A 21,364-nucleotide genomic window follows, 5' to 3' on the forward strand; every position below is an offset into this window, starting at 1 on the left:
ACATCCCTGTGTGGATAAGACTTTTCTAATGGAGTATACAGCCAGTCAGGAGAGGCCTTCAAACACAGAATTTGACTTCTTGTTATAGTGTTTCCTCAGTATAGAAACAATTGTATCATTTAAACATCGTAGTATTTCTCACTTAGGAATGGTATTTTTATTTTGCTTCTAAATTCTTACCACAGGACCAAAGCTCTACAAAGAACCCAGTGCAAAATCCAATAAGCACATAATACAAAATGCTTTAGCTCATTGCTGTTTGGCTGGAAAAGTAAATGAAGGTCAGAAGAAAAAAATACTGGAGGTAAGCATGTTTGCATAAAAATTAAATTTGGCAACAACTGTAAAATTGTAATTAAGAATCTTTCCTATCAATCCAAGAGAAAATGCTCTTCATCCCCTGCTGGGATTTCAACAGCATATAAAAGATCTGTAACTACGTTTTAATTTTAGATTGAATTAGTTCACTTTTCTAGAAGACTGCAGGCTTCATTAAGATTGGGATAGACTTGGATGATAATGTAAAATTATAAATTCTTTTTTTTGTCCAGAGTCACTCATTCATGTTTCGTAAATGTAAATAACATAATTTTCCTTTTTTAAAATGAGGCTGTATTGCAAAGGAGATCATCAGTGCCTGGTTTGTTAATGCTTGTTTGACTAAGATCAAGATTTGGCAGCTATTTCTACACCAGGGGTACCTGGGTGGCTGTCGGTTAAGCATCTGACTCTTGATATCAGCTCAGGTCATGAGCTCATGGGTCATAAGTTCAAGCCCCGCACCAGACTCCGCACAGACAGTGCAGAGCCTGCTCAGGATTCTCACTCGCTCTGCCTCAAAATAAACAAACAAACAAACAAAAAGTTTCCTACATGATAATATTCACAGAAAGCCAACCGAACCTCAGTAGTAATATGTTCACATACATTTTTAATTAGAATGTAGTTTGCTTTTATAATATACATTTTATCTTGCCTATTCAGAATTAGTTATATAAATTTTATACAGCAAAATGTTTAAGAGTTTTTATTGTTGTTTTGTTTTGTTTTGTTTCATTCTAAAGGAAATGGAGAAGTCAGATGCCAACAACTTTCTAATCTTATTCCGGGATTCAGGCTGCCAATTCAGGTCTTTGTATACTTACTGCCCAGAAACTGAAGAAATTAATAAACTGACTGGGATAGGCCCTAAATCCATCACTAAAAAAATGATTGAGGGACTTTACAAATATAATTCTGACAGGAAACAGTTTAGCCACATACCTGCTAAAACTTTATCTGCCAGTGTCGATGCCATTACCATTCATAGTCATCTATGGCAGACCAAGAGACCAGTAACACCCAAAAAACTCCTACCCACTAAAGCATAGGACTTGGGAAATATCTGCTTCAGAACATTTACGGTAAATTTGCACTTCATCTTTCCTGCCTATAGAGAATCTTTCTAATTGCCAACAAGACTTTTATTAATTGAAACTGAACACTGAGCTCTGTTGTCATGAACAACTGGAATGTAAACCACAGTATTTTGGAGCGCAGAAGGTGCTGACATAGGTGGTAAGTCCAAGTCCAGGTGATGAAGGACACGTTCTGATTCACAAATGGAGATTTGTGTCATCGGGTTTGCCTGCTTGATATCAGACACACTGAAGCACTGAATTCTCACGGACACTAGTTGGACTTAGGGTTGAGATGTGGCTAAGATTACAAACTGTATGTTTTGTTTGTTCCTTTTTTTTTTTTAAACCTTTTAATGTACATGCTTGTCTTCAGATAGTTGATTTTGCTTTTTTTTCTCTCCTGGAGGTTTATTCTAAGATACCTTTGTATTTTGTTTCATGTGGAGACCATGAGCGTAGGAAATGCGCCTTCAGAGGTAACTTGCACCTTTCTTACGATGCTAAGAGAAACACTAGTGTTTAGTTTCACAATAACCCTCATGTTTTAATGGTGTTAGAGCATTTGCAAGAATTATTCTAAGTATTTACAATTCTGTATTTATTATTCACTCAAGTATTAACATTTCTCTGTTAAATAAGAGGAGGTTTTGTCAAGAGCTGCTAGTAGGTTCGCTTTAAACCACATGAGCTTAACCAAGAACGTGTATAAGAAATTGCTGATTAAATCAGTGCTGTTTTTACACCACTTCTGGCCAACTCAGAATAATTTAGATCGTCCTTTTAACAAAAAAGGCTTTCTATCTCTTTTAAAGTAAGTCACTTTATAAGCTGGCAGAAGTAAATGACACTTTGAGAGTAGTCTTTCAATCTGAAGATGTAGGGCCTCTGTCACAAGTTCTCGAGAGGTCTTTCCCTTATATTTATAACTGACATAAAAATTATATTTAGGATTTTTAAACATGTACAAAGGGCTACATTTTAATTTTAAAATAGCTTCACATTATTTTACTTATATTGGGTTTTTCTTTTTTTATTCTCTTCAAGTGGAACAGCCTAAAGTACACACTTGAAATCTTCTCTTCATGATCTTTGTTCCTTTAACAATGTATATCAGAGGGTTAGTTGGGGAAAAACTTCATTCTCAGGAAAAGACTTGAATGATCATGTGACCCTGTTATGTTTCAGTGTTGTGATAACTGTGTAAACGTAGAGGGGAGAGACAGTATTGTATCATAAATGAGATGCGGGGTTTGTTTTCTTTTGTGGGAAGTAGAGACTAAAATATATACATTTCTCTAATCGAGGTGTTTAGAGAAATAACTAATATCTCATATGATGTATTTACTTATTTTAAAAGAGAATAGGAATGAGATGTCCCTGAACTGTACTTTTCTATTATTATAAGGCCTTTAGGCATCAGTGCATCTGGGTTATCAACATTTTCTCAAACGCTGTCAATATTTTACTGTAATTTATGTTCTTATATTTATGTATATTTGTTAAAACTGTAAAGAAAATTTCAGATTTTTTTCCAATACCTGTGCAAGATATATGTGTAGCTCAAAACTATTTGTGATCTACTGTTTGCATGTAAGAGACCAGGATATGTAACTCTTATATTTTAAGTGTATACATATTGTGTATATAATATATGAATATTAAGAATGGGGAATTGCACATTTTACCTTTCGGACAACAGTTTCTATCACAGAAGGAAATGATTGTCAGATACATGTTTAGATTAAGACTAGTTTAAAAAATAGTAAATCTAATCAAAATATGGTAAATAATAGTCAAAAGGAGAATAAGCACTTTACATTACTAAATTTGTTCTTTTCAATCAAATTTCCCTTATCAAGTCCATCTTCTTTGTGATATTACCTGGCCATTAAATTTTTAAAAATTGGATGCAAGACAGTGGAGGGACTGTTTAAAACTAAGTAGGACCACCCTTTCTTAAATTTATGTGTGTTCAACAATGAATGTCCATAATGTCTAAAGGTAGAATGTGAACATTGCTACAAAAGTTCATTGCTCTCAGTATAATATTTTACTTTATTAATACAGAAGGAATATGGATATATTTCTTTAAGTCTGCAGATTTTTTTTTTATTATGGTGCAGCTTTTTAAAAAAATTATGTTTTAAAAATTATACAAAGGAAAATCATGCCATTTCATGAAGTCTGGAGATTTCCATCAACCTTGTTGAAACACACTGGTGCTTTCATCATTAGAGGTCAAATTACTATGACGATTATTCACTTAGGTTTTGCCAAACACTTGTCATGGTTTCCAGTGCAGCCTGTGAAATTCTGCTATTTGACACAGCTTTGGAAAGCTTGTCATTCCTCCTGACTTTTCAGTTTTGTTTTAGAATGACTGTTACAGTTTTTATTTGGCTGTTTAAAGCCAAATTCAGCTTTTTAATTATGGTTTCACGGACACTGTTGGGCAATGTACGGCGTATGGTGTGCTTACCTGTCCACTCTAGAGCATTGCTTACAGGTTTTTTTAAGATGCTGTGCTGTAAAATACTGTCCTATTTGCTATTTCCTGGTACAGTGTAGTTTTTCCCCTTTCATTTGAATAAAAAGCATGGCACCAAATGACTCCTTTTCTGTTTCTTGAATAAACTGTGGGTTTTTTTCCCTAATGTTTGAACTTGGGTGAACTCATCGTATGGTTTTTTTATCTCTTAACCTATGTTTAAACGTAACAGTTTGAAGAGGCAACTTTTAATGATATTAGGCACTATCTGAATACTGACTTACGCAGTGTTAAAAAGTCTATAACTTTCTGTGCTAGTGGTGTATAAATGCTTCTGTTCATCTTACGTTAATTCTGTCCATGTTAAATCACTTTCCTTTGGTGAATCATTAAATTGTACCACAGTTAACACTGTGTACCTTTGAAATTGAATGGCTGATGAACTCACCTTAGCCAAAACAGTTCCTGATTTACTCTGTAAGTTTCACTTTGATTTTGAGGATTCTATTCATTCAGACCGGAGCAATTAAAAAAAAAAGACCTGATAACAAAACGACAAAATCTTCATTAATAATTACATACCTGAAGAAATATCTGCCATTGCTAAACAGAAGCATGGCTCTCTACCTTTGATCCTTTGACAGGGTACTCAAAGCTCAGAACAGAGCCGTGCTTCCACAATACTTTCTAATGTAATTTTCAGAAATAAAAATACTTAACCATAAGACTCAGGCAGTATTGGAGAAGGACACAGAAACCGAGGTGCCTTAGAACCCACACATAATTTAAGAGTGTGCTCCACGATCTGGCTACTCGATAGTTCCTAACTAGGCAGAGGAAAATGTTCTGCAGTGCAGAGGAGCGTTTTTATTTTGTAACCTGTCCACACAGAGGTAATAAAGAATAACATCCAGTGAAAGAAACGTAGTTGTGATACTCTGACCTAAGAGTCAGGCATTGGAAAAGCACACGTATAAAATGAGTGTGAAGTTCTGTCATCCCTTGGAAGTGTATAAATGCTTAAAATACAAATCCGTGTCTCGTTAAAGGACAGTTTTGCTTTCAAAAGAAGCAAATGAAAACTTCCGAGTCCTTTTGGGGAGGGAGCGGTGTGTGTGTCTGGGCTGGGGCATCCCAGCTGCTCTTCCCGTGAGGCTATCTAGCCTCTAGCTTCGGTCGTGTGCTTCCGGCCTGTGTGGTGTGCGGGCCTGTGAGCACCTCAGGATTCCAAGTCCAGACGCTCAGACAGCAAGAATTAGTCTGTGCTTCTGTCCGTGTCACTGTGGTGTTTGCAACTAAACTCCTCTATCCACAGTGGCTTATATTTATGTCAGAAAAAGGAAAAAAAATGACTTCTTTCACTTTCCATTGAAGAAGATACAAGCAAACAAGTTGACAAAAAAATGTTTTAAGACCCACTGAGGCTTTTTTTTTTTTTTTTTTAGCCATGTTAAGCAAAGTCACCACGGCAGTTAAAAGCACTGATGTATTTTATTCTGTTTAACCTCAATCCGTTATTTTAGGTGGCTATCTGTTCCTTTCTTCAGTAGCCTCTGTTGGCATCAGAAGCATCACAGGGCTCAACGACACACAGGATGGCATGTGTCGTTTGCTGTGCCACAAGTTTACGATTCTATTCAGCTGCAGTGATTCCTGACTCCACCCAGTTATTCATACTTTACGGTTTGCATGTTTACATGAGAAGGGAAGTGCGGCTCTCAAGACTGAAGTAAATCGAAACTCTTCACGTTAATACTGCTTTAGGATTTAAAGTTTCTTATTATTTACTTATTTCTTTTGCTTTCTGTGAAGAGCCATTAACATCTCTATTTCACAGATGAGGTTGATGAGGCTTAAAAGGTCAGGAACTAGCAGGGACCCAGAGCTAGGAGGTGGCAGCATCACAGCTGGAGCCTAAATTCAATTTCACGTCCCCTTCACTGTGCCACACACTGCACGTTTTCCACTGCTGTAATAAAACTACTTAGAAGTCTGGGGGCGCCTGGGTGGCTCCGTCGGTTAAGCGTCCGACTTCGGCTCAGGTCATGATCTCGCGGTCCGTGGGTTCGAGCCCCGCGTCGGGCTCTGTGCTGACACTCAGAGCCTGGAGCCTGTTTCGGATTCTGTGTCTCCCTCTCTCTCTGCCCCTCCCCCGCTTGTGCTCACTCGCTCACTCTCTCTCTCAAAAATAAGTAAACGTTAAAAATTTCTAAGAAAAAAATACTTAAAAGCGTGACAGTTGCACTGGTCAGTAACGTATTTACCATTGGAGGAAAACTGAGAACTCGCCTAATAACTGTAACCAGCATCCACACAACAGCAGCCAATACCAGACTAGTGTCCCTGTGCTCTCAAACATCTCGACTTCTAAGGACAGAAGAATGGAGAAATTACAGGTGTGGTGGAAATAAATGAATGCTGCCAGCAGGCTGATCAAATGTATCCAGAAAACAGTAATTAGGTGCAAGAGACCGGGTCACAAAGACACGGGGGCTCCTCCATCAAGGAGCCCGCTGTCTGGGGGCGCATGCGGTTAGACCTTTACAAACATCTGATAAACTCTATGCGCTAATAGAGTGTGGACCCAAAGTAAAGGGCAGGTAAGCCAGTAAGACGCCACATCCTAGTGTTCTTTCAACTTGAGTTTTGAACTGCAGAGACCTCGGTTCTGGCAGCTGAGCCTTAGAGGCCTACTTTATGATCATCATCGCTTGACAAAACTAGCTGATTGTCAACTGCGTCCTCTTTACTTCCTTAGCCAGAGGCACCTGTGTTGCGCTGTTTTCGCTCCTCTGTTGTCCCCTCCCACCAGACACAGAAAGGCTGGCTGTGCAGTCCCCTCAGAGGGCTGACCTTGAACACTTGAGAGAACCACGGACACATCTGCACGTGAGGCAGTTCATGCTTAGCTTCTTTTTCCTTACGGTCGGTGCCTAAACACAACAGGTGTTCCGAAGTTATTTGTCAAATGAATAAATGAAAGAAGGCTGCCTCGTACTGTCTGGGTCAACTTCAAAATCACGCCCAAAATTTAGTTTGATTTCTGCTAGGCCCCCACGAATTTCCTGCTATAGATACTCCTGCCCTAAAAATGGAAATTCGACGTTGACTTCCCTGCTCTGACTCCCTGTGGTTCACACGTACCATTTCAGGGGACCCAAGTGCAGCCTGAAAATTCAAACCACTGGTGGCTGTGACAGCGACGTTCCGATTCCCTACTTTCTCTCTTAGCTCCTCGTACTCTGCCCCTGCCCGAATTACGGCTCAGTTCTCCTCCGTGCCTTGCTCGTCCTCCTAGTCTCCGTCCAAGAAGGCCGCCAGTTACCAGCTCCACTGACCCCTCGGCCCGCAATCTCCATTTCCAGCCCCGAAAGCGGCCTGTGGCCCCACTCGTGCATCCAGCTTCCATCTTGGCCTTTCACCTGGAAATTCCGTTGTCCTCAACCTCAAAAAACTGGTATCAACCTCCTAGTAAAACCGACTCCTTCCTGGCGTACAGGTAGCCACCGTGGCCAGAACCTTTCACGTTTTCTCTTACTCCTTCCTCTTTCCCACACGGAAGGCGCCTTATGCCCAGACAACCACCAAATCCCATCAGTCTTCACACTTTTAAACTGTTCCTCATTTTCACTGCCACCAGTCTTGCGTCCAGGCACTTCAACTTTGCAAGAGCGTCCAAGTAGTCCTTCCCTCGTTCTGTTGCCCGCCCCCACCCCCCCCAAACAGTCCCGCCAACCGGTACTCAATTTTCCTCAAACACTGCTTTCACTTTGTCATCCCCACTGGTCAAAAACTCCCACAGGGCCTTATGTTCACAGTATAGAACTCAGACTCCTGAGAGCGGCATATAAAGCCCCCACAGGCTTGCCCCAACTTGGCTTTTCAGCAACATCGGAACATCTCATAGACACCCAAGAGGCACACTAAAACTCAGAAAAAATTGACATTTCAAGGTAACTCATCAAAGTAATCACGAGAAGTATCATGATGGGGGTGAGAGAGGAGGGGGCTGGGGTGTTGTGAACTGTAACCCTTTGGCACTTGGGAATACTAACGGTCTCACTCGCCGTGTTGTAAGTGCTCCTTCCTATACACACACCTCTTCTCCAGAGAGGCTGACCTGCTCTGACCTTGATAGAAGGCAGGATATCACAGTCAGCCTCACGTCAAACATGTATAGTTCATTTTCTCGGGTAGTGTGTGAGCTGCTTGAGAGGAAGCACCATGTCAAAATCTTGGTATCCATAATGCTGCCTGACAGACAGTCAGTCCTTGGGGCGCCTGGGTGGCTCAGTTGATGAAGCGGCCGACTCTTATTTCGGCTCAGGTCATGGTCTGGCAGTTGCTGGGTTGGTGCCCTGCACTGGGCTCTGTGCTGACACTGTGGAGCCTGCTTGGGATTCTCTCTCTCTCTCTCTCTCTCTCTCTCTCTCTTTCTCACAAATAAATTTTAAAAAATTTAAAAAAAGAAAGAAGGTGCTTGCCCCGTGGTAGGAAGGGGCTGTTTACAGTCAGTCTGAATTGAAGGTGACCTTAGAAACTGGTTTCCCTGGTCAGTGGTGGAATCACAGCACTGGGGTGGGGCATCCCTATCCACGCACAGGGAACACTGCTGAATTCCTGCTGCGAATGACTGGAAATGCACACTAACGTTCCCACTCCAGCTTTCTGTGAAGTCACCGAAAAGTTAATGGCAAGTCCCAGTTTAGAAGCTTCTGTGGGCAGAATCATTGCAAAGAGAAAATGTTACTTCCTTTCCAAACAAATTCTGGGTCCATTTTTATATTGAGGGACTTCCCTGCTGCTGGTCTTTTAAGTTTCTGATGGGTTGGTTTTTTTGCCTTGAACCTTTGAGCTGTGGAAACCTGCGAGGCAGGGCAGATAGATGGGAGCCTTACTTTCCTTGAAAGCCACACTCTTCCCCTCACCCTCCGCTTCCACCCTAACTCCTCCCCCAGGCCTCCTAAGGACCAACAATGAAGTCTGGGGGGTATCAGGCCGGGGGACCATTACACAGCTGTGGGCCACAAGGCTTTCACACTGAGTCACCCCTCAGCAGCGTGGGCTGGAACCCAAACACTCATGTCTAACTCAGACGCTGTCTTTTCCCGGCCACCCCAGATTTAGTATCTGAAAGTTTCGGAAAGAAACATCTGAAACATTCTGTGTGGCCTCTGGCATCCAGGGTGGGGTCCCTTCCCTGGTGTGTGCCCGCCATCCCTCAGGTGGTTAGGCTGCAGGGCAGGGGCAAGGACTGTCCTTGCCTTTTTTAATCTACTACTCCCGCCTGACATACGCGCACGCGCGCGCGCGCGCACACACACACACACACACACACACACACACACACACACACAAGCTTCTCCTGTGGGGCTCAAGGGGATGTGGTCTATGGGAAACCTCATCTTGGCAACCAGTCAGGAACAGTGAGTAAAACAGAGGACTCCCCATTCCCAATTCAATAACTCAGCAAGAGAGGGCGTGGACGCCCAAGGAGACATGGCTTTCAAGGTCGCCCTCCCACTCAGCACTCGGAGTCGTCACCGTTAACCTCCCTGTCGGCCACAGCTGCGCTGGCGTAATGCCATCTGTCTGCGCTTTGGTCCTGTCAGCAGTTTGTCTGCAGCATTCTGTCACTCTGTGAAATTCACCATCGGTGACGCCAGGCCCAGGGAGCTCTGGTTGTCTAAGGCTTGAAGACACCCCCCCCCCCCACGGGGATTATCTCCTGGATTCCCAGTGCAATCCCAAAATTATTTGCTGATCACCCACTGTGTGCAAAGAAAGCATCATGTCCTGGAGGGGAGGAGAAGCGGCGTGAGGAGGCGAGTCTGGCATCAAGACAGGTGAACACAAGGGCAGTCTTCCGTGACGCGGCGCAGGCTGGAACACAGTGTGCTGGGGGTGCAGGTGCAGAGCCCATAGGGAGGGGAGGGCCTCTACCGGATCCCCCACTCGGGGTCAGGGCCTTCATTCCGCTGGGGCTAGTATGACCTTCACGACACCCAATCAGGTACATAGAATCACACCCATTTGAAGATGTAGAAACTGGAGCCCAAGATCGCCCCGCTGGCACGTTATGAAGTGATGCAGAAGCCAGACTCGTGCCGCTAATAATCTGACCTGTTCTGTTTGCTCACTGACCACAAGCAGACACAATGACATATAAGATACGTATTTAATAAGTTTGACATCACAACACCGCAGGGTTTAAAACAGTATTTTTAATTCAACAGTGTTGGGAAAATTGGACAGAAATCTAAAAAAAAAATTACACTTTAGGTAGATTAAAAAAGATGCTAGAGAATTATTTTTAACAAGAATACAATTGAATGTTTTCAGATCAAAGAAAAAGTAACATTCTAAACTCTGAAGTTGCTAAGAGCAACACATTTGACCTTAAGAAAATGTAAAACCAAAAAAAAAGAAAAAAGAAAAACAGCTAAGAAAAAAGTCTGGAAAAATATTGGAATTAAATGGGATCATGCTTGGGGCGCCTGGGTGGCTCATTCGGTTAAGCGTCCGACATCAGCTCAGGTCATGATCTCACAGTCTGTGAGTTTGAGCCCCACGTCGGGCTCTGTGCTGTCAGCTCAGAGCCTGGAGCCTGCTTCGGATTCTGTGTCTCCCTCTCTCTCTGCCCCTCCCTCACTTGTGCTCTCTCTCTCTCAAAAATAAACAAACATTATTGAGAACACAAGCTGGTGCAGCCACTCTGGAAAACAGTATGGAGGTTTCTCAAAAAACTAAAAATAGAACTACCCTACGACCCAGCAATTGCACTACTAGGTATTTATCCAAGGAATACAGGGATGCTGTTCCAAAGGGACACATGCACCCCCATGTTTATAGCAGCACTATCAACAATAGCCAAAGTGTGGAAAGAGCCCAAATGCCCATCGATGGATGAATGGGCAAAGAAGATGTGGTATATATATACAATGGAGTATTACTCAGCAATCAAAAAGAATGAAATCTTGCCATTTGCAACTACGTGGATGGAATTATGCTAAGTGAAATTAGAGAAAGACAAATATCATATGACTCCACTCATAGGAGGACTTTAAGAGACAAAACAGATGAACGTAAGGGAAGGGAAACAGAAATAATATAAAAAACAGGGAGGGGGCCAAAACAGAAGAGACTCATAAATATGGAGAACAAACTGAGGGTTACTGGAGAGGTTGTGGGCAGGGGGATGGGCTAAATGGGTAAGGGGTATTAAGGAATCTACTCCTGAAACGTTGCACCATATGCTAACTAATTTGGATGTAAATTTAAAAAAATTAAAATTAAAAACAACAGGGGGCGCCTGGGTGGCTCAGTCGATTAAGCATCTGACAGCTCAGGTCATGATCTCACAGTTTGTGAATTTGAGCCCCACATCGGGCTCTGTGCTGACAGCTCAGAACCTGGAGCCTGCTTCGGATTCTGTGTCTCCCTCTCTCTGCCCACCCCCCACTTGTGCTCTGTCTCTCTCTGTCTCTCACAAATGAATAAATGTAAAAAAAATTTTTTAATAAAAAATAATAAAAATAAAATGAATAAACATTAAAAAATAAATGGGATAATGCTTAACACTAAATAGTTCATATAAATAAAAAATATAAGATTATAGTAGATAAATGTATGAAGGACATGATTAGACAGTTCACATAAGAGGAATTAAGTACAGAAAGACTTTGAATCTTATTTATATTCAAGGGAATGTAAATTAAAATGAGGAACCACTTTTACCCCATTACCTATTAAAGTGCAAAAAGTATATTTTGCTGATGAATATTTCTGACACGACTATGTTGAACCTGTTACCCTTGCACAATGCCATGCAATGACTGTCACTATAAGCATCTATATCAAGCCATTTTCAGACTTTTACCTTATATCATGAGAACAATGTGAAAGAAAAAGTTCATAAGTGCAACTATTTGTTACAAATTTCTAGAACAGCAAAAAAAAAAAAAAAAAACCAAAAAAACAACACTAGAAAAATCCAAAATATTCAAAATCAAAGTATTAGAAGCAGCCGAGAAAAATGCAGATTTATATGGCATTAATCGAAAAAAGCAGCCTATAAAAGTATGTACATTCTAATTACAAATGACTCTGAAGTAGCTGTGTAAAAAAATATGTGGAGAACCTCTGAAATGGAATGTGAAAAAAAAATCTAAGAATATGGGATTACAAATAAATTCTCTCCTTCTCTGGTCGGAAAGAAATTCACCAAAGTGCAGTACCAGGCCTGAGTGGACTTGGCTTGTTTTATATTCTGCAATCTAGTTATATGGCTTTTATCATGAAAAAGGCAAATATAACGTTCAAAATTTTCCCTAAAGGTTAAAATTCTGTGTACGGAAACATTAAAATTGGCGGGGGAGAAGATGTAAGAGCTTACACATATAGCTCATAAAAGGGCAGAAATTAAAGGAACCTACTCTTGAAAGTAACCTAGTTCAAAGCAATGGGTATTTTGTTACGTAGCTTGTTCTCAGGCTCGTACCAATCATGGTGATGGACAGAGAGAAGCTCTATGCGCAAGGCGAGGCTGACCCACATAACAAAGTCGGTCCAGAGAGAGGAAGGCCCATAAGGTACGGAGGCCAGAGAAGGCTCCTGAGGGCAAGACGGAGAACGAGGGAAGACCACTTCTGCTTTGCTTTGTTGACACCTGTCAGAGACTGGCCAAGATTCTCAGCTAAGCAGGAAGAATATTCTATTCGTTGGCTTGTTTCTAATCCTGTGGGGAGTCCCCCTGAGGAGGAGAAGAGAGAGAGTATCGTGGAGTTAGTTAGCCTTGGTCACTGTAAGTTGGATAGAAATCTATCCGGTCTTTGATGCCTCCTCCCCTCCAGACAGGTCCACAAAGGCCCACAGGACTTGGCCATGGCACAGAGAATCCACCACGTGGCTCTAGGCCATGACTTCCCTCGGGTATAGGACCATAGCCCCAGGAAGCCAGAATCTCTGTGTTTTTGCTAAACAACCTACTTCTCCTTCCCCCTCAATCCCCTGCCTAGGCTTCCCTCTCAGTCCCCTGCCCCATTCTTCTTTCTCACCTGGTGGTTTCCTGGCCCATTCATCTCTAGCTTTCACGGTCACTCATGCCTTCTCTGCCCCAGACTGACTGTGCCTGAGGGGAGGTGAAGTCCAGCAGCACCGGGCCCGTCCCCGATTGTCCCCAGGCTCTGGCAAGCAAGCACTGTCCTTGCCAGCCTTGTAGGGGAGGAGGCTGAGGCCCCCTAGGCCACCCAGCCTCAGTGCCACTCACCAGCAACCGTGTGACCAGACATTAGAAAAACTGCTCTGAGTCTCCAGCAGCCCACAGGTTCTCACCCTCTCTGGGTGGTCTTCAGAGGAAACTCAAGCCTGAGGTTTGGGATGCCCATGGAGGGACGGGCCAGAAACCAACGACTCCCTGGCCTCTTCTCCTGCGTGCCTGTCCCCCTCTTGTAATTGGCTGGGCAGAAACAGTCTTGACAAGAACAGCCTAGACACAGACATGCCCAACTCTCCGTAATTTTTCCCACTCCCTGGGCATTCCCATGGGCCACAGGGACCTCAAGCTAGGGTGACCGTATGTCCCGGTTTGCCCAGAACAGTCCTGGTTTGTGGCCTGAGTTAATTACCATAGATCCTTTTTCACTCTCAGAAGTGCTCCGGTTTGATCATACATGATTTCATCACCCGACCTCAAATCAACAAGAAACAGAATCCATACACACACAAGCCTCTCTGTATTCCCGGGCCCAATGAACAGCATTCATACAGTTCCCAAACACAGCCACCCAGACCCATCTTTTGACTCCTCTCTGCTGAGATCCACAGTGTTATGATGATCTCTTGAACAGATCCTCGTTTTTCTGTCCCCACTGCCAGTAATCTATTTCATATGCTCCCTATCCCCACACAAATAATCACAATAGTCCACTCTGGGGCCTGGGCCTCCACCCTGTCCAATCCATAGTTCTGCCAGTGATCCTTTCAAAACAGATGGATGTCATGCCCTACTCTCAAAGGTCCAGTGGCTCTCCACTACCTACAGAATGAAATCAAGATCACCCTGTGATCTGCTCCCTGCTTCCTCTCCTGCCACCCTCCTCCCACCTTGGCTCTGGTCACACTGGGCCCATGCACTACTGCTCTGTTCACCCTTCAGCTCCTTCCTGGACCTAAACTCAAGGGCCATCTCCTGGAAGACCTTTTCTGATACCCCCTCCCTTCAGAAGTAACTGTTCTTTCCTCTAAGCTCCAAGAGAACTTTGCTTTTCACATTTACCAGTTTGACTTCTGGCAGGTTGGCCCCTGCACATACTGTATATGTATCTATCTCCCCTGCCTAAACAACGAACTTCCAAGGTCAAGGTGGCATCTCTGTCTCAATGCCTGAAAACAGTGCCTGCCACACGAAGGAGCTCACTGTTAAGTGAACTGAATCAAATAAAACTGATAATCCACCCAATGGGTCAGTCACTCGCTCGTGGTGACAGTGTGGTGGGGTCTGGGAGAGCACACATATTGAAACATGGGTTCCAGCACAGCATCTCATGGGAGGGATGTCTGCTAGGAAGAATTCGGACCCAGAACTAAAGCAAAGATAAACAAGCAGGACCATACCAAAATAAAGAGCTTTTGCACAGCAAAGGAAGCCATCAACAAAATGAAAACGCAACCTACCGAATGGGAGCAGGTATTTGCAACTGATGTATCTGATATGGAGTTAATACCCGATATACATAAAGAACTTACAGCTCAACACCAGAAAACACAAATAATCCAATTTAAAAAAAATTTTTTAACATTTATTTATGAGAAACAGAGCATGAGCTGGGGCAGGGGGGGGGGGGGTGGGGGGGCAGGGGCAGATACTGAATCTGAAGCAGGCTCCAGGCTCTGAGCTGTTTGTTAGCACAGAACCTGGGGCGGGGCTCGAACTCATGAACCATGAGACCATGACCTGAGCTGAAGTCAGACACTCAACCAACTGAGCCACCCAGGCGCTCCAAAGAATCCAATCTAAAAAATGGGCAGAGGACATGAGCAAACATTTTTCTAAAGAAGACATACAGATGACTAACAGACACATAAAAAGATACTCAACATCACTAATCGTCGAGGAATTGCAAATCAAAAACACCACGAGAGATCACCTCACACCAGTCAAAGCGGCTAATACCAAAAAGACAAGAAATAACAAGTGTTGGCAAGGATGTGGAGGAAAGAGAACCTCCATGCACTGCCGGTGGGAATGCGAACAGGTGCAATCACTATGGAAAACAGTATGAAGTTTCCTCAATAAAAACAGAAATACCACACATTTGGGAATCTACCCAGAAAAAATGAAAGCACTAATTAAAAAAGATACTTACACTCCTATGCTCATTACAGCATTATTTACAATAGTCCAGATATGGAAGCAACTTGTGTCTATTGGTAGACAAATCAACAAAGGAAATGTGGTGTGTGTGTATATATACATATATATGTAAGTATATATACACACGCACTGTCTATGTATACGCTAATTCTATGTAATGAAATATTAATCAGCCATAAAAAAAGACCAAGATCCTGCCAAGTAAAATATTCAGAGAAAAGCAAATGCCATTTGATTTCACTTATATGTGGAATCCAAAACAAAACAAAAAAACCCCACAAATAAACAACAGAAATAGACTCACAAATACAGAGAACTCGTGGTCGCCAGAGAGGAGGAAGGTTGGAGGGTGGGCAAATTAGGTAGGGGATTAAGAAGTACAAATAAAAACAAATAAGTCACAGTTATAAAACAAATAAGTCACAGGCATGCAAAGTACCGCATAGGGAATATAGTCAGTAATATTGTCATAATGTTGCATGGTGACGTGATAACTACACTCATGGTGAGCACTATGCAATTGTCAAATCACTATGTTGTGCACCCGAAATTCATCTAATATTGTATGTCAACTATACTTTAAACACAAAACACAAATAATCCAATTAAAAATAATTTTTAAAATTATAAAAACTTTTTGAAAAGATAAAAAAGGAAGCCTTCTGCGCAACCAAGGAAATCATCAACAAAACAAAATGAGGAGAAGAAAGGGCACCTTCTGGAGTAAGGGTGAGCTTTCTCTCACCCATCCTCTCCTGGGGCCACCATTCCTTTCAAAGTCAGGCATCATTCCCACCCTTTCATGAATCTTCCCCTGACTCCCTCAGTAGGTAAGGGATTTCATCCTCCTCTAAACTCCTGACTCCTAATTAAAGACAACTAATGTGCGGCGAAATTGGGTACCATCTTGACTCATCTTTTGTACTGAGCTTACTTCTGTGTTTGGCTTAATAGGGACGTTTGGCCAGATGAGGGCAGATAGAGAAGAGCTGCGATTAAAATCCCAGGCTCTGATCCTTTCTAGCTGGGTAGCTCTCCCTCTCTAGCTGAAAACCTTCCCACGTGGCTCCATGAAGACTTGATTTGGTCAGAAAAGCCACTGTTTGAGTTAAGACATTGAACCTACAACAGCTGAAGAGCTCTGATGGCCGATGCCTGCTTAGGAGGCAGGCCCCGAAGCCACAGGCTCCCCAGTTCACCCCGACCCCGTTGCACACCAGATAGCAGAACCCCTCTTTCCTAGAGGACGGGGGGCCCGCAGCAGGCTGAGGCACTAGCCTTACAAAACCCTCAGCTGGGGTTCTAGGCCCTCGCCCCTAATAAAACTAGAGAAAGCAGCAGCGCGGAGCATGGGAAGGAGCGAAGTGGGGGACGAGAAGGGAGGAAGGCTCTCGGGCACCCGCCACCTGTTGCAACCTGACATCAGACTCCCCCTGGGGGGGCAGAGCGGGTCTCCCAGCCCCGAGGCCTTGTCCTCGGAGGATCCAGCTGTGAAGCCCCCCTCCGCCAGGTCCCCGTCTTTCCCCTGGGGCCAGCCCCAAATCGTAGGCCTCTACCCCCACGAGCCTGCCCCTCCCACTCCACCCCCTCCTCCCCCACCTTCCTGCCCACGCATTTGCCTGGGTCGAGGGTGGCAGGAAGGGAGGTGCTGGGCACCGGCCGTGAAGAGCAACCCCCCACCTCTCCCTGGGAGAGCCCGCACCCAGGCTGCGTCCGGCACAGGCCCGACGGCCCCCGCCATGCACCCCACCGAGCCCAGGAGCCCCAGCCCCGGGACGGCGTCCTGGGACTACTCGGGGTCCGGCGCCCTGGAGGAGCTGGAGCCTTGCCTGGCCCCGGACCTGCCCTACGGCTACGCCTACATCCCCGCGCTCTACCTGGCGGCCTTCGTGGTGGGCCTGCTGGGCAACGCCTTCGTGGTGTGGCTGCTGGCCGCGCGGCCTGGCCCGCGGCGCCTCGTGGACACCTTCGTGCTGCACCTGGCCGCCGCCGACCTGGGCTTCGTGCTCACGCTGCCGCTGTGGGCGGCGGCGGCGGCGAGCGGCGGCCGCTGGCCCTTCGGCGAGGGCCTCTGCAAGCTCAGCGGCTTCGCGCTGGCCGGCACGCGCTGCGCAGGCGCGCTGCTGCTGGCGGGCCTGAGCGTGGACCGCTACCTGGCGGTGGTGAAGCTGCTCGACGCGCGGCCCCTGCGCACCCCGCGCTGCGCGCTGGCCGTCTGCTGCGGCGTGTGGGCCGTGGCGCTCCTGGCCGGCCTGCCCTCCCTGGCCTACCGGGGCCTGCAGCCCCTCCCCGGCGGCGGGGGCAGCCAGTGCGGGGAGGAGCCCTCCGACGCCTTCCAGGGCCTGAGCCTGCTGGTGCTGCTGCTCACCTGCGTGCTGCCCCTGGGCGTCACCCTGGTCTGCTACTGCCGCATCTCCTGCCGCCTGCGCCGGCCGCCGCACCTGGGCCGGGCCCGGAGGAACTCGCTGCGCATCATCTTCGCCGTCGAGAGCGCGTTCGTGGGCTCCTGGCTGCCCTTCGGCGCCCTGCGGGCCGTCTTCCACCTGGCGCGCCTGGGGGCGGTGCCGCTGCCCTGCGGCCTGCTGCTGGCGCTGCGCTGGGGCCTCAGCATCGCCACCTGCCTGGCCTTCGTCAACAGCTGCGCCAACCCGCTCATCTACCTGCTGCTGGACCGTTCGTTCCGCGCCCGGGCCTGGCGCGGAGTCTGCTTGCGCGCCGACCGCCCGGCGCGCAGGGGCAGCTCGGTGTCCTCGCTCTGCAGGGACGACAGCTCAGTGTTCCGGAGTCCGGCCGGCAGCTGGGAGCGAGCCCGGACGGCGAACGCTGGCTCGGCAGTGCCGTAGCCGCCCCGGCCCGGTGGAGGTGGCGGCCCCGGAGCCCGCGGGGGGGGACGAGACCCGCGGGAGTGCGTGGGGGGTGGGGGTGGTGCCGGCTTCCCCAGACATGCCTTCTCTGCTGGCTGCGGGCCGCCCCAGCCGGCGCTGCCTGGACTCCCAGGGTCTCCTTCATTAGCTTTCTCAGAACCTCAGCGCCTTTTGAACTCTCTCCCACCCCCGCCCCCAAACCAGTCGGCTGAGACCAGCTGTTCTCTCAGCCCAGTGGGCTTGGGGGGGGGGGGGTAATTTTCTCCAGTCCCATAAAGGTCCTGTGAGACCGTGCAGACAGCAATCTGGACGCCCACATACATGTTCGCCAAGTAGAAGGAGAAGTGGGTTTCCTCCTCTGCCCCATCGGGAATAACACTGGCCAGAATACCAAACCCAGACTCCCCCAAGAGTGACTGTTGTCTCCGGCTATGCTTTCTCTGAACCCCTACAAATAGCTACTACCTTCTGAGAAATACCTTCTCGAAGTCGGACTCTCTGGCCCGCTCATTCTCCAAAATTTCTATAGAATATGGGAATCGACAGCCCTTTCGTACTTAGTCATCTTTGTAGCTGTCTTTGCTGTATCATTAGTCACTATCAGTTCAGACTTTCGTTTTCAAAGCTCACCAAAGCCATGGGAACCAGCCCCAGCGTGAGCTGCCCAGTTTATCCCTCCGGACAATTTCCCTACATGTGCTTGGCCTGCCCTGGTTTTGTATCTTCTCCCCATTCCCACGAAGCTGAAGGACTCACCCTGGAAAGTATCTCGGCCCTTCCCTCTGGACAGAAGATTCTGAAATCGTTCACCAGAGTCTCTGTCACTTGGCCAGGGACACCAGAATCTCTTGCATCAGTTCACCTTTCTCAATAAACACTGTTGCTAGCCTGAATCTGACAACCGTGTCTTTTTTTACTTGAGCAATGGGAGTGAAATGAGCATCAGGAGGCAAATCCAATACTGCGCCAGACAAAATTCGAGCCAGTAGCTGAGGCTGCCCTCAGGATGATCAGAATTTGGTGTGAGGTCAAAGACCTGTACCACCTGTGGGTGCAGTGATCCTACAGAAAGGCAGCAAATCACTTACTCTTATTATTTCAATTTGTTTTAAATTTTTACATTTATTTATTTTTGAGAGACAGAGAGCACAAGAGGGGGAGGGGCAGAGAGAGACACGGAGACACAGAATCTGAAGCAGGCTTCAGGCCCCAAGCTGACAGCACAGAGCCTGACTCGGGGCTCGAACTCACAAACTGTGAGACCTGAGCCGAAGTCAGACGCCCAACCGGCTGAGCCACCCGGGCGCCCATTTACTCTTATTATTTTAAAGGACGTTTCACATTTTGAAGGTTACGGGGAGAATAAAAACAGATTTAAGAGCGTCTGCCAGCCAGGTGTCACTTGAAAAAGGGTATCTGTCAATGTGCTATTTTAAGTATGTATTGGGCATTTTTTCCTATCCTTTTTGGGCCCATCTATCCATTTTCTGACTATAACTTACCCCTTAAGGTTTCTGGAGGGTTTGGAAATTCGGTGTGTGTACTTTTGATTTAAGGGGATTTGGCCTAAAGAAATGTTAGTCGGGGCAGGGAAAGGAATGTAATTCTTGAAAACCACCTCCCAGCCAGATCCCCACCAGGCCAATCATAAAGTTGTAGGCTCTGGGGGCAGTGTCCACTCAGATCAGCACGGCAATGTGAGGTTGCGTCTGTATCCTGGGCATTCATTCTCAAGCTGCTTAACCCCCTACCTAATACCTGCATTTGCGTTCAGCATTTGGGGCTGTTGGATTAGAGCGCATTGAATGTCACACTCCACCTTGACCCCACCTGTCAGCTGCCCCTAGCAGGTGAGGCTGTTAAGAAACGTTAACCACATTCCTCCCACATACCCAGAGAGTCACAAGCCTTGCAGCCTGTGGGGTTGCTGGTGCCAGTGGGACAAATTTCAGACACACTAAGGTTTAAGAACTCAAGTATATCAGGGCTCTTCTCATCCTCACCGTTCCTCTCTGGGCAAGAAATTATTCTGTGTCATATGGTGGGGCTGCAGGATGGGGGAGCCGGCTCTCGTCTGGGTCTGCATGTGGCAAAACGTCCAACGACGAGGCTGTTGTGAGTGAGTCCCCACCTCCACTCCTGCCAATTTACTTCTCCTGATTTACCAGTTGGGCTCCCTGAAGGCAGGCAGGAAGAAGGCTTCTCCATGCCTGAGTTTTCATAGCCCCCCCTGCAGGAATTATTGAAACTCAGTGTTTCTCTCCCACTGCAGAACTATAGCTGATGGGGAGAGAAAGTTCTCTTCCGTCGTTTGGGTAGGTCACTGAATTCGTCTGCCATGTGTCCCTTGGCAATTTTCTTTTATACTCAGGAATGAAAGAGGACCAGTAAACTTCCAGTTGCCACTGAGGCAGATGAGGCACAGGTTCAGGAAAGAACGGGTTAAATAAGTACTCCCACACAGATTGCTGGGAGGTGTGTAAGTGGCAGATTCTTTTAGAAAGTAATTTGTCAGTTGGGGGGCCTGGATGGCTCAGTCAGTTAAGACTCTGATTCTTAATTTTGGCTCCGATCACGAACTCTGGGTTCGTGAGATCGAGTCCCCGGATGGGTTCCACGCTAAGCGTGGAACCTGCTTGGGATTCTCTCTGTCTCCCTCTCTCTCCGCTCCTCCCACACTTAGGTGCACAGACACACTCTCTCAAAAAAAAAAAAAAAAAAAAAAAAAAAATTAAGGGTAGTCCTACTTAAAAAAAGAAGTAAGCAATTTGTCAATCAATATCCACAGCTTTAAAAATATTCATATCCCATCCCCCCAAAATGTTCATTCCTTTTACCCTGTGCTTTCTTGTCTGCCACTCTCTTCTAAGCCAGTACTCCTGAATAAAACAAGTTTGATGCACTGAGTTCTAAGACATTCTGAAAGACTTACGCCTGAAAGAAACAACCTGAATGTTCAACAGTGGTGTAATGCCCTCGTTAGTATATGGGACTGTTGTTATGCAAATTTTAAGATGTTGCTTTAATGTCAGATTGGAAAACGTTGACAGTAAATGAAAAGAAGGTAACAGGTACCTGGGTGGCTCAGTCAGTTGAACGTCCAGCTTCATCGTCATCATATGGTTCTCGGGGGTTTGAGCCCCGCTTCAGACTCACTGCTGTCAGCGCAGAGCCCTCTTCAGATCCTCTGTCCCCATCTTTCTGCCCCTCTCCCTACCCCCCTCTCAAAAATAAACAT

General features: G+C 46.0%; 2 protein-coding genes across 10 annotated transcripts in view; both read left to right on the top strand.

Annotated features, from left to right (window-relative positions):
* CAMSAP2 (calmodulin regulated spectrin associated protein family member 2) overlaps nt 1-4,010 on the top strand; it is a 113,002-nt gene extending 108,992 nt beyond the window's left edge. For all 9 annotated transcript variants that reach the window (XM_078440834.2, XM_078440827.2, XM_078440829.2 and 6 more), the window contains 2 exons: nt 186-304; nt 1,065-4,010. In XM_078440834.2, coding sequence (XP_078296960.1) covers nt 186-304; nt 1,065-1,370 — 425 coding nt within the window. In that variant the 3' untranslated portion in view covers nt 1,371-4,010. The remainder of the gene's footprint in view (nt 1-185; nt 305-1,064) is intronic.
* A 12,881-nt stretch (nt 4,011-16,891) lies between these two features.
* On the top strand, nt 16,892-19,019 carry GPR25 (G protein-coupled receptor 25). Its single transcript, XM_060644055.3, has one exon. The coding sequence runs from the start codon at nt 17,002-17,004 to the stop codon at nt 18,103-18,105; it is 1,104 nt and encodes a 367-aa protein (XP_060500038.3). The 5' UTR covers nt 16,892-17,001; the 3' UTR covers nt 18,106-19,019.
* The last annotated feature ends 2,345 nt before the right edge of the window (nt 19,020-21,364 follow it).

The sequence above is a fragment of the Panthera onca genome, chromosome F1 (assembly GCF_046562875.1).
Source record: "Panthera onca isolate mPanOnc1 chromosome F1, mPanOnc1 haplotype 2, whole genome shotgun sequence".
NCBI classification, from domain to species: Eukaryota; Metazoa; Chordata; class Mammalia; order Carnivora; family Felidae; genus Panthera; species Panthera onca.